This window comes from Pinus tabuliformis, chromosome 7 (assembly GCF_031772625.1).
Source record: "Pinus tabuliformis cultivar Carrire ecotype Pingquan chromosome 7, CPIR1, whole genome shotgun sequence".
NCBI lineage: Eukaryota > Viridiplantae > Streptophyta > Pinopsida > Pinales > Pinaceae > Pinus > Pinus tabuliformis.
Genome location: NC_142293.1, coordinates 1,906,880,276 through 1,906,894,296, shown reverse-complemented (window position 1 = coordinate 1,906,894,296; position 14,021 = coordinate 1,906,880,276). Strand labels below are relative to the sequence as shown.

Here is a 14,021-nt window from a genome sequence, read left to right as displayed (position 1 = left end):
GCTAAGGAAGGAGAGGCAATTAAGAATCTCTCAGTCAGCTTAACAGAGAAGGGCTGATGAGTTCTATCTAAGGGCAGTAAAGAATCCCTAGATAACTGTCAAACACATGTGAACTAGGGTAAATATGAACCACGGGGAATTCATAATCATGTCCAATTCATTTTAGATCGAAACATAAAGAAACAACAGAAATTGAGGCTAGAGTGTAGTTAAACAAGTTCTAAGCTAATCTTTCTTTTTGCTATTTAGATGGTGAAAAATGAAAAACAGAGGTAAGAAGCACTTATTGATTCATGTTGGAGCACAAGAATTCCATCATTTAGTCTCCAGATACCATTAACAACACATCAGAGAGTCATTCCTCCAATCTCTTCCGTAATCTTTGATTAAAGAAAAAGTCTCAGACATACAGTGCGAGTCTCTAATGAAAAGTTATCATTCGACCAACCCTTTAAACAATACAGAGGGTGGTATATATAGGGAAAATTCTTCAAAATTGTTTGTTACAGCTGTGACCTAAACAAATCTGAAAGTAAAAGATTACTTTACCCTAAACCTATCAGAAATAAATGCAAGAAAATAACTATGGGCTGTGCTGAGGGCACCCGTATCAAAACTGAATTAATGCATTGTCCTTGGTGGCTCGGTGCATGGACTTCTGCTCCATTGTAGTTTGGTGGCTTTAAGTGGTTTAACTGTGATTTGTGAGCTGGGATGGGCTTCCACCTCCTGATATGACTTTGTTGGAGGTCATTCAATGTTGACCTGCTTTGGGAACTGAAGATTTTCATTAAAAAATTTAACTGATACTCTTTGCCGCTTCATCCTTCCTCTGATACTCTTTGACGAACGAATCGGGCCGGTTCTGTCTTTCGCTGTGGGTCAAATCAAAACTTAATTGCTACTGTTCGACCCTTTGTTTCCTTTAGAACTGTCTTTTGATCCTTTCTGTATGCCTCGCGAAGAAAAACGGTTCATTCGGCGCCTTCTGGGCTTGCTGGGGGTTGCGCAATGAGGGGATTTCCACTTCGGCCATTTTCCCGTAGCCATGCGCGATTAGCGCTAGGCGCTAATCATCCATGAAAAACTGCCTCAGAATTTGAAGCCAGTCTTCCTAAGCACGATTTTCACCTTTCGCCTCAAAATTGATGATGACATCAGCATGACGTCAGTGGGTGGGACCATGGTACGATGGATGACGCGGCAAGATGACATCAGTAGGGTGATGTCAACATGTATGGTGGATGACATGGCAGGGGTGACTGGGCAGGAGGTCGATATTGTGCAGATAACGTGGCGCGGTGATAAGGCAGACACGTAGAACTGGATAAGTGACATGGGGCGTATGCAGAAGGCGGAAAGTGGTTTCATCGGACCGCTTTCTGTACGAGGGTGGTATCCGTCAGAGCCCTTCCGATGCAATAGAAAGTGGAAAAGTGTCTTTTGTACGGCGAAGAAACCGCCTCGACATCGAAAGCTAATGGCCAAGGAGCGGGGCGCCTCCGAAATCGCCGAGAGCCGTCGGATGGGGAGGGCCCTATCCGACGGTGGATGGAATAGGTGAATCAGTGGGGGGATAATGGACGGGCGCTATTCGGATCTTCATAAACGCTTTGGGGAGGGTTTATACTTTAGGTTTTTGGGTTTATATAAGCGGGGGAAAACACCATTTAATGTTTAATAACACATTAAACATTATCTTTGTGCAAATGAATGCGGAGGGGTAAAATTATAAGGTTTTAAGGACAGCGAGGTGGGTAAAGGTTCTTGGTCTAACCAGAGGTTTATACCATTCCCAGTTTCATGGCACGGGTGGGTTCACAATAGTCCTAGGTGGACTACCATGTCCCAGAACTGAAAAATACATAGCTATAGTGCTATGAGGTGAGGTATGTACATAGGGGAGTTATTAACATAGATTTAGTAGGGAAAGGGAAAAACAGATAGGGATTTACATAATATAGTTAGTGGTTAATATGAAGATGATTAGAAAGCACTAAGGTAAGGTGATCATCATTCTGCAACCTCGAAAACTGCCTACCTAGCCTACTTTCCTAACATTTTTTTCTTCTTTTGGTGGGTGCATTTAGACTTGCAGACCCAGCTTTACAATTTTTTGTTTTTATGTTCTCCTATCTAAGTCTATACTTATTTCTGCCAAGGGCCCAGACTAAGCAGTTGGACTCCTTTTGATTATCTACCTATCTACAGATCTGCCGAGATTAAGCTGTTTGGACAGATGTCATTTTCTATTTTCTAAAACAGGAAATTGAAACCTAGGGAGGCCAAGATTAAGCTGTTTTGCCTTCCGTTTTATAGAACATTCTTTTAAAAATGGTTAAATCACCTAAATTGGGAACTCAGCAGTGGCATTTGGACTAGCATAGTTCATGGCTTCTTCTTTGGTCTCCCCTGGAAATATGGAACATTGCAGTATGCAAAGTACGACATATTTGGCATGTAAAATGTCAATCATGAAAATGAACACCTGTCGCAATAGGTGGCTAACATGTTAAAAATAGAGTGTTAAAATAGAGCATTGTTTTTTGTCTTTCTGTTCTGGAATTATCATAAATTCCCAACATTCCATTGGCTAGAAATTTCATGCCCATAAATATGTAATAGAATTATTTGTTGTTACACGTATCTTAAGAAATTGATTGCAGATTGAAGTATTAACAAAGAAGAGACTCACCTTCTTCAAATGGCGGTGCTTGGTAAGAGGCCAGTTAGCCATAATAAAAGTTGCTATAGCGAGAAAGGTGTAGTGAACAACTATCTGTGTTGCAATATTCAATCCGAACCATTGATAGATCTCTGTGGTGTAGTTAGCACATGTGAATATATTAAAATGGAATCCACTTGGCATTTGATATCCTCCTTTACCTTCAGGGCTCGTGAGATTTCTAAACAAAATATGGCAATAAAATTTTGCTAACTGACATATAATCCGGCCCAAACACAATCTTATGCCATTTTCCACCTTTACTAATTTCACCTCGGCTATTTGCATTTGTGACTCAAACGGATAGGTGTTACCGTATTATATATGAGAACCCTCCAAAACCCTTTATTTTCCTAGTAACATATCTAGGGGAAAACCAAACTTTCTAAGGTTGGCACCTTGTGTAAACCCTAAATTTTTTAGGTTGCAAATGAGGGTCAATAACACGGCTTGAAGCAGTTACAACAAAGTTACAACAATATATTTGTTAAGATTTTTCCATGTCACTTATGGGAATGAGCTTTGGGTGGAGAAGATAATTCCATAGTTTTAAAATTGGTCAAACCAGTCAAGTTGATTGGCCACTGAGCCAACTTCGCCGTCAACTAGGCTAGGTCGGCTAGTTTGGGCCACTTTAGTAACAATATGGCCTGAACAATCTGAGTTGAATACTGAATCGTTTAATTTGACATGATCTGAGTTGAAAACCAAGTCATAGAATTCAAGGTGATTTGAGTTTGAGTTCAAACTTTTAGCCTGAGTTGACAAGTGATCAAGTTAAAGTGTGAAGCCTAGTTTTAAAACTATGGATAACAATAATTTTCTCAACCACTTGAGCGAGACCTAGTTGATTTTTAGTTTGGGACATGAGGGTCGGTTTTGATCAACTTATGTGAGCATGAGTAATGAGACTATGTAATCTTTTTTAGCGCACACACACATATGATCACTACCTCAAGGTGCCCCCATGGCTCCATGAAAAGGCTAAAATGGATAGATTTGAACCTAGCTAACTAGAGAAAAGTTTCTTGCTTTTCACTAGTGGATCCGAACTCTTTCTGCTACTGTCCACAACCTTATTGGTGTTAAAAAATTCAGCAATAATTTATCACATCAATCTGGCACTATCTCCACTGCTATAAGCTGATCTGAAGTAGAAGCCATTAACTTTTGTAGTAACAATGTCTTTATTCACTAGTTTTTATTTCAAAATTTTTTTAGAACTAGTGATATAAGTAGCCAACAACTTGCAGGCTAGTTTGGTGCATATAAGTAGAGCTAGGATGAAGCATTATGGATGTAAAAGTACCAGTACATAATAAATCTAATAGAAGTAAAATTTCAAATACACAAATTGAATTTATCTCAAAATGTTATGATTATAGAAAAAATCATTATAAATTTGGTATTTTGCAGTCACAATATCCATATAAATGATTTAAATATTAAAAACATACAAAATGAAAATTTTAGAATGAGATGAAGAAAAGTCAATTAAAGAAAGAGGAGAAGAAAATTCAGATAGATAAAGTTGTTAAGTTTACTTTGGTTCCATCAGTTTGAATTGCAAACTTAAAACTTTGTAAGTTTCCTAGTAATTGTTGCCTAAAAGGAGAGGAAGTTGTGAGTTCCTGTGTTGGAGTGCTTATATTATGTTTGCTTCATTCAACAATTCTATAGAATTCGAATATTTATAATAATTTTACTATATATAAATAATGGGGTCTATGTGCGATATGGTTGATATATGAATCTAATATTGTGCATTAAATTAAATAAAATATTATAAAACAGACTACATAATATGTATTGCGAGAGTTAAAGTTATTTTTTCTTTTAAAATCAATAAATAAAAATAGAAATCATATTAAAAATGTATAGATATTCAAAGAGACCAAATTTGGGCCTATAACTTGACCAAAACAGTGTTACAAAATTCAATGATGTATCCTTGTAGAATTTGAATCAACATTATCATCCACTCTATAGGATTTTTTCAATATATATAAATAGATACTTTACAATAATAAAAAATGTATATGCTATGTTACTTAAATACCGAGTGTATTAAATCCATTGTAAAACAAGTGTGGCAAAGGAATGGACATAATCATTTGATTCATTATCCACTTATTTGGCCACAAACATGCACTCACTTATAATTTATATTTTATTTCTTATCCTGATATGTAAACATACATGTAGTGGACATGTTGCTCAACAACATGTCCTTGGATCAAGGGCAATAATCTTAACTTGATTCCTTGTCTTCTATCGAAGGGAATGTACATATAATTGCTTTATCATTGAAATGGCCAATGCTTTGGTTATTCATAGAAGCACAATAAAAATGAATTTTAACAAAATTTGGTAGAATTATGTCAATACTGGTGAGAAGAACTAGATTTTAGCCATGAAATTTCTAGTTTACATTCGAAAGGGAATGTCATACCCAAGAAAGAGAAAATTTGGAATATTGCTAGTTCTAACATACATTACACCTTATGTCTTTTTTGGGGGCAAATTACAACAACTTTACCAACTAAGTGCTAAATATCAAGTAGTTTCTTTACATACTAGGAATTTCATTGTTTTTTTCTCAATACGAAAAAAAGAACTATTTATATCTACACAAAGTATATATACATAGAGAATCAAGGATATGCTTAAACAAAAAGATAAAAGAAACTTACATGGAGAGATAAAAGTAGAAATATGTAGCAAAATAGACAATATCCATACATAGACACAGGATGACCTTTCAGGTCCATATAGATAAAGCAACGCCACCAAATTGACAAATTCAAGAAGGTAATAGACAAACATACCTTTTGTGAAGAGGTAGAGGCATGAGAAAAATAAATATAATATGGAAAAATCTTCAGTGTGATATGTGCTTGTTCCCATTTGAATCTCCATTTTCCATACAGCATGCTAGATTGAGATTCCTTTCCTTGACAGGTCATCAACAAGAGTATTATAGGTTGTGTCCACGTTGTTGATAGAATAATCCTTTTTTCTGTTCCATAATACATTTATTCTATTCATCCACAGTGTTAACATGGAGTTCTTTATAGAAAATTTCCCTCTCACATGCTCAATCATGATTTTAGAATCACGATCTGAAGATTCTGAATATTAAGGAAGTTTCTTAAATGTAGGAGTCCACCTAGTGCCATACCTTCAGCCTTGTTGTTTCTACCTTTACCTCTGTTCTAATAAATGGAAAAATGTTGGTCTTCATTCATTGATATGAGAATGCCGTAAGCACATATACCATGTTGTGCTAACCCATCAAAAAAAGCTCTCGGAAAACTCATCGCCTCTGAACCTTTGAATTCTTATTTTTATCTTCAATCATCTTAGTTGGAAGAGAGCTATGAAGAGAAATTATCTTCTCAAACAAAGTCTTTTTATCTTCCTTCCTATCTTGGAATAATAACTTATTCCTCCACTTCCAAACTGAGGAATGGATCTAATTGTATTTTTTTGAGTGCTCCACCAAACTAGTGCATCTTGGGTTGATGAGTGAATCACCAAACTGAAACCAAAGTAGGTTGCAAGATATTTCCATAACTGATGAGTGAAACCGCAATTTAGGAACATGTCACAGTTATTTTCTCCCTCCTCTTTGCACATTAGGCATATACAAGGTCCTATCCAGTTTCTTTTTTGAAGATTCTCGCAAGTAAGGTTTTTATTCTGAAAAGCTAGTGAGGAGAAATAAATCATTTTATAGGGAGCCCCAATTTTCCCCAGAGACACTGGGAAAATATTTCAAAAATGGGAAGGGTTTCCTTTAGCTAAAATTGAGTAGATTTCCTTTACTTGAACTTCTTCCCTCTCCCGTTTTCCCCTCTAGGTAAGGGCATCATTCGCTTCAATTTTACATATACCTGAGTTTCTCGTAGTCATCATTATATTGTTCCATTGCTGTGATAAATCTCCTCTTAGACCCGACTCCTAGGATACCTTCGAAATAGGAGCGCCTCCCTACCACCTTGCTATGATTTGACTCCATGTCAAAATTCCCTTCCAATGAAGAGCCATTATGATGTTTGGTGGTATAATGAAATTCTCCCGAGTACCCATTATATGATAATACCCAATGTAAACCTTCCTACCATTCTGAAGATTTCAAGGGAGGTTTTGTAGGAAGAAAGACTCAATTTTCCCGAAACTCAGCCATATAGCAAATCCTTGAGGGGATCCAATAGTCCCTTTCTTGTGCTAGTATAGTAAGTCTTTGTTTCCCATGTACTTCTTCCTTATGGATGTGCTCCATAAACTGTCCCCATTTATACCTCTTCATAGGGACTTACATAGTAGAGCCTTCCAAAATTTTCTTATGTCCATGATTCCTCAACCTCCCAATTCTTTTGGAATAGTAATGTTCGTGAGTTTAGGAAAATGCTCTTTTTTTTTTTCTTAACTACCTCCCTATATAAAGTTTGCCATCAATCTTTTTAGCATAGAAATGATGCCTATGGGGACATAAAAAAGATGGGCCCCATAAACTGTCATCTGAGCCAGAACATACTATGCCAGTACCACTCTACCTACCATAGAGAGACACTTGTAATCCAACCCTATTATTCTTTTAAAGAAGAGATCAGTGATCCACATCCAATTAGATTTTGTGTAGCCCGGTGGTTTAAGATGAAAACCCAGAAATTCCATTTCTTCCTTTATGGGTTTTACTTCTATCTTGAATAATTAGAATCAATGTTTTTCCTTTCAAATGTATAGTTTTCATAAAGAAAATTGATAGAAAACTTTTTTATGTATACAAATGTGAGTAGTGTGTACCCATCCTTCACATCTCAATATGCAATCTACTCTAATTTAAAATCAAGTTGTGTGACTCTATTTGCCAAAAATTTCTAGGATTCATGCTTAGTTCAACTGTCACATTTTGGGATGCCTCCTTGGGAAAGGTGCACTATAGAAGGAAATGATCAAAGGTTTTGGAGTCAGCCCACAAAGAACACATAAATATTGGGAGAATGAAATGATATCTTATTGAAATATCATATGTTATAATGGTTAGCACGCATGAACAACCACTTGAAACAAGCTGTACATCAGTACCACCAAATATTGTTATCACTGTTAAGGTTCTCATAGTTGTGATTGGAGCAACTGTGTTAGAATCTCTGGTGAAATAAACATTTTTTTTCAAACTAACTTCTCAGGATTTCTAGTGATAGGAATTCACATAAAGGGACTTGGATCATATTCAACAAGATTGTCTTCTTACTTTTCTCAGGTGTGCTAATATCAAGGAGTCATCTCTAGTACCTCTTTTGATAATAAGTCTACTTTCCTAGTCCTTTCTTTATAAACATGCATTAAAAAAAATTACCGACTACATTTTTAATATTCAAGTTCTCTTGAAAGATGAGGCTTAGAGGCAAGTTTTCTAATTTCCTTTTCCCCTTCATCCATTCTATGACTAACAGATAATCACTAATTCTTTGAAATTTTGAACACCCTTATTTGATGGCATCCCTAAAACTAGTTTCAAAGCTAACAATCCATCTTTGTTATAAAAGCTTCTACCTAGGCTTGTTGTAAATTTATACCATAGGGTGTGAGATATATTTGTAATTTGTGGTAAATGTCTATAGACATCAATCTATGAGAATGATGAAAAAATTTACTAAATAACACATATGACATTGCTAAGATTAAAAAATTCATAATAATAAACCAAATTATGCATTTATTTTAAATTATTATTATTAGCTATACAACAAATTAATATGTGTTAAAGGTATATACATCATCCACATTACCTTCAGAACTCTTATCTCCTGATCTCTATCATCTACCTATTAATTATTGATAATTAAATTAAAATTCTAGAAGCTTTATTCCAAAATAGAGATTCCTATTTGAACAATAAACAAGAGCATCCCTACAGGTGCTTTACAACCTAGTATGGGGAGATGTTGTCACATAAAACTAAAATAATATATATATATATATATATATATATATATATATATAAAGAAATATATTTATATTGTTGACGTACATGTTTTTTTGTAAATTTTGCTAAAATTCACCATGACAAATATACATATTTGGAGCCTCTATGGACTCTTATTTTAATTTTTTTACCATGGTGAATTAGTAAGTGTTGGAGTAATCTCAAAGAGGTCCAAGATTAGAGGATGTCATTATAACACTAAGATTATAACCAAGTGTGAGTAATTTAAATATACAAAAAATTCATGACTTAACAAGAGCATGGGGGAGCTACTCCTTGAGCCTTATCATAATGAGCCAAAGATATCACCACATGGGATTTCCAAAAGGGTCGAGGAGATAACATCCCATTCTCTATACTAGGGGCACACTTAAACAAGAAGGATATAAGCATTACAAGGAGATACTCATTTGGACCTTAACATGACACAAAGGGAAATTGAACTTGGGTACGGAGGATCACAACATTTATCTCATATATGCCTATGATTTATTTGTGTGAGGATGTACTTCTAGTAGCTCGAAGAAATGTCCTTGAGAAAAAAACATGTTGATATACATGCTTTTGTCCTCCACGAGTTCTCAAAGAGAAATAAGATTAAACCCATTATATTGATCATTTTGAGCTTAACCTATCACTTCACCTATCACATACATGAATTTAGATGAGGATAATATCTATATATATAAAAAATTTAAAGAAATAAAACCCATTTTAAAAGGGGTTTTATCAAAAATTTAGAGGTGATTTAGAAAACTAAAATTAAATTTCTTAACATAGAATTAAATTTTATATATATATATATATATATATATATATATATATATATAATCCATATTAATTAAAAAAAATAACTAAATTCATAAGGTTTAGAACTAATAATTTATGCCCAAATATTTGACACTTTATTGGCTAATCCTTATGAGTTCTTAAAATAGATATCATTTTTGGGATTCAACTGCGTTAAGTAAGTCATTCAAACGTATGACCATTTCCATGAGAGGTAGTCGTAACTGACTAATTTCTCATGATTTTTGAATAGTTCACTTAGCACTCATTGCATCGGGTGATGCTCACAGGGGTGAAGAAGTGGGATTGAAACTAGTGAAATGTGGAGAACGAATCACATAGCATCAATCATCACTTCCGGGGCTTGCACCCGGTAACCAGGACTTCCCAGGAGGTCACCCATCCCAGAACTCCTCTGGCTCAAGCGCGCTTAACTGTGGAGTTTTCCCCACAATCAAGCCCACTTAGCTTGCTACCCCATTTGCAAAACCTTAGCAAGTATTGTGCCTCATGAACCATTCAAGTAGAGATCCCTTGACTCTTTTTGAATTTAAGTATGGGGGATTTACGCAGTGCATTATATTAGATATCATTTTTGGGATTCAACTTCGTTAAATGCCAGAGGAGTTCTGGGATGGGTGACCTCCTGGGAAGTCCTGGTTACCGGGTGCAAGCCCCGGAAGTGATGATTGATGCTATGTGATTCGTTCTCCACATTTCACTAGTTTCAATCCCACTTCTTCACCCCTGTGAGCATCACCCGATGCAATGAGTGCTAAGTGAACTATTCAAAAATCATGAGAAATTAGTCAGTTACGACTACCTCTCATGGAAATGGTCATACATTTGAATGACTTACTTAACGCAGTTGAATCCCAAAAATGATATCTAATATAATGCACTGCGTAAATCCCCCATACTTAAATTCAAAAAGAGTCAAGGGATCTCTACTTGAATGGTTCATGAGGCACAATACTTGCTAAGGTTTTGCAAATGGGGTAGCAAGCTAAGTGGGCTTGATTGTGGGGAAAACTCCACAGTTAAGCGCGCTTGAGCCAGAGGAGTTCTGGGATGGGTGACCTCCTGGGAAGTCCTGGTTACCGGGTGCAAGCCCCGGAAGTGATGATTGATGCTATGTGATTCGTTCTCCACATTTCACTAGTTTCAATCCCACTTCTTCACCCCTGTGAGCATCACCCGATGCAATGAGTGCTAAGTGAACTATTCAAAAATCATGAGAAATTAGTCAGTTACGACTACCTCTCATGGAAATGGTCATACGTTTGAATGACTTACTTAATGCAGTTGAATCCCAAAAATGATATCTAATATAATGCACTGCGTAAATCCCCCATACTTAAGTTCTTAAAATAGTTAAACTCATTAGTAAATAAATCATTGAATGTTTTAAAAAAAAACTAAAAAAACAATAAAAATAAAAATAGGATAGAACTACCAAATAATGATATTCTTTAATGTTTCTCATTGATTTAGTAGTGGTTCCTACTCAATTATTCGAGGAGGAACATAACTTTCTCACTAGGTTAATGCATGGCCTTCTAAATTCAACCAAGTGGAAGAGATTCTTTTCTCTTCAATAATTGCATGCACACTTAAATAAACATGGAGTTATTGTAACCATTGATTGAATTTAAGGGTGAAAACCTCAACTACTCATATCCACTAGGATAGAACTGCCACATAATGATATTCTTTAATGTTTCCCATTGATTTACTGGTAGTTCCTACTCATTTATTCTTGTAGTAACATAACTTTCCCACTAGGTTAATGCATGGCATTCTAACATATCTAGTCTTACTTTTGAGTAGATCTTAAAGGGTGCAAACCCTCACTTCTCCTTGAAAATTATTCAAATGAAACATATACAACATTAGAAACATAAAACATGTTCATGATATTAACTTTGGATGGTATGATTTGTTTAAAAAATAATTATTATTTATAATTTATTGTTTACATGGATAGTAGTGTATTATATTTTAGTTTTAATAGTTAGTAGCTTGATGGTAGAGATTTAAGGTCTATCATATCCTCCATATTCATAATAGTATTCATAGATCATAAATTAAGATTTATGTCTAAATTAATTATATTATATTAAATATTTTATTTCCAATTAATTAATTAGAGAAAAATTCATATGAACACTTCTTATATTGTACATGTGATATTGATAAGTCATGGTAAGGACCCATGGTATTGATAAGCCATGGTAATGACCCCTGGTATTGATAAGCCATGATAATGCCCCCTGTTATTGATAAACTATAATAACCGCCCATAATATTATTATAACATTAATTAAATAATATTAATTTTAATTTTATAATTAACCACCTCCTTAATTTTCGCTTTCTTTAAAAAAAAATTAAGTATAGTTTATTTATGTGACTATCGTGTAGTTGACTAAATCTTCCTAATTTTAATTCTATTATATTATTTTGCAATAGACGTGACAAGCGTTACTTAACCAGAAACTTTATATAGTGACAAGTTACTGAGCACATAACATCAGTTACTGAGTTTTTCCCAGTCTCTATATACCTTTTTTCAGAGAGAGTCTCTATATACCTTTTTTCCCAGTCTCTATATACCTATACCTGCACCAAAAAGCTGCGCTTACTTTCCTTCTGCTCCATCCCGGAATTTGAAGGAATTGAGCTAAATCTTCTTCAATTACCTCTGAGCGCGAAATGGCAATGCAACAAGAAAACATGGCCAGAACTCCCATGGTTCCCAATGCAAAGATTGTTGGGTTTGCCTTTGTGAATCAGTATTATAATGTTCTTCTTGCTTCCCCTGAGTCGCTATACAAATTTTATGAGGATCCCAGTATACCCACTCGCCCATCCCTGAACGATCAAGTTATTTCACTTACTACTGTCATTCAGCAGCAGATAACGTCTCCAGACAACAGTACGTTTAAAGTGGAGATCAAAACGGTGGATTCGCAAGATTCGTACAACAACGGATCAGTGGTTCTGGTAAGTGGGCCAATTACATTTATAAATAATGCAACACGCACCTTCACTCACACCTTTTTCCTGGCTCCTCGGGAAAACGGGTACTTTTTAGTGAATGATATTTTTAGGTACGTCGATGAAGAACCCCATCAACCAGAGCAGAATTTGGTCCCAACAAATGGCTACCCTAAAGAACAATATGCTGCCCAACCTGATCCCGTCTCAGAACCAGTTTTCAAGTCTGAAATAGAATCTCAGGAGGTTCAGATTGGTGTGGTTGAGCAACCCACAACAATGGCGGTGGAGGTACACATTGCGAGGACAGAAGTCGCAACAAGATCGGCTGAGCAGTTCCATAAAGTCACAAAAAATGCAGCAAAACAGATAGGGCAGTTCCATAAGGTCGCAAAAAATGCAGCAACACAGACAGGGCAGTTCAATAAAGTCGCAAAAAATGCAGCAACGCAGACAGGGCAGTTCCATAAAGTCGCAAAAAATGCAGCAACGCAGACAGGGCAGTTCCATAAAGTCGCAAAAAATGCAGCAACACAGACAGATGCCTTACCATCTAATCTTAACCCTATGAAAGAAAGTGGGTGCCCTATTTTTATCAGCAACTTGCCTGCTGATATTACGCCTACACAAGTTGAAGTAGAGTTCAAGAAATTTGGGGCTATTAAGCCTTGTGCGGTTCAAGTGAGGAGTAGGAGAGGAGGTAGATCCACTTACGCATTTGTTGAATTCGAAGAAGCAGCTTCAGTCCAGGATGCAATTAATGCATCCCCTTTGCCAATGGATGCGCGCAAAGTATTTGTGAGTGCGAAACGTCCAATTGCGGGTAGAGAGGGTTACTGAAATGAAATGAAGAAGACGTGGTGGCGATTCCTATGGTGCTCAAGTAAAGTTCGAATTTTGATACCGTTTTAAGAATTCTATCATTATGAACATGTGTTTGTTCTATCATTTTGATTATTCCTATGGTGCTCAAGTATAGCATGTGGGAGACGAAGTTCGAATTTTGATACGGTTTTAAGCATTCTATGTGTTTGTTCTGTCATTTTGATTATCATAAATGTAGTTTTCTATTCATCTATGTGTACGTAATACTATATTTTTTTTTTTTTCTAAGTAAAGCTAAACTATTATATTACAGCGAGAGAGAGCAGAGTTACATTGTGAAAATTACAACGGGGCCGCGGCCCTGTAAAATTTGTCCGAGGACAGACAATAGACACCTGAGAATTCATGCCAGAATTACATAGGACACATGGACAAAGACTTAGAGCCACACTCATGTAGCTGACACATGGACAAAAACACTTGAAGAACATCGACACAGAACAGAGATAACATAAAACCGACACAATTACATAGAGAGAGAGTGACAGACTCATATATAACCACATAGGAAGCTGACTGAGAAAAATTCTTGCTGTAAAGCCTGGAGCGCGAGCTGGGCATGTCAATCTTCATCAGTGGTCTGCGGCTCATCTTCTGCCTTGCAGCATGGAGGCTGTAGGATAGCTT

General features: G+C 35.9%; 1 protein-coding gene across 1 annotated transcript; it reads left to right on the top strand.

Moving 5' to 3' along the window:
- Positions 1 to 12,224: 12,224 nt before the first annotated feature.
- LOC149256105 (nuclear transport factor 2-like) lies at positions 12,225 to 13,349 on the top strand. Its single transcript, XM_089455223.1, has one exon. It carries the CDS (start codon positions 12,225 to 12,227, stop codon positions 13,347 to 13,349), a length of 1,125 nt encoding a protein of 374 aa, XP_089311349.1.
- Positions 13,350 to 14,021: the final 672 nt, after the last annotated feature.

Bases quoted from the DNA above. Each gene is read 5' to 3' on its own strand.
- LOC149256105 (XM_089455223.1), top strand. From the start codon at position 12,225: ATGGCAATGCAACAAGAAAACATGGCCAGAACTCCCATGGTTCCCAAT.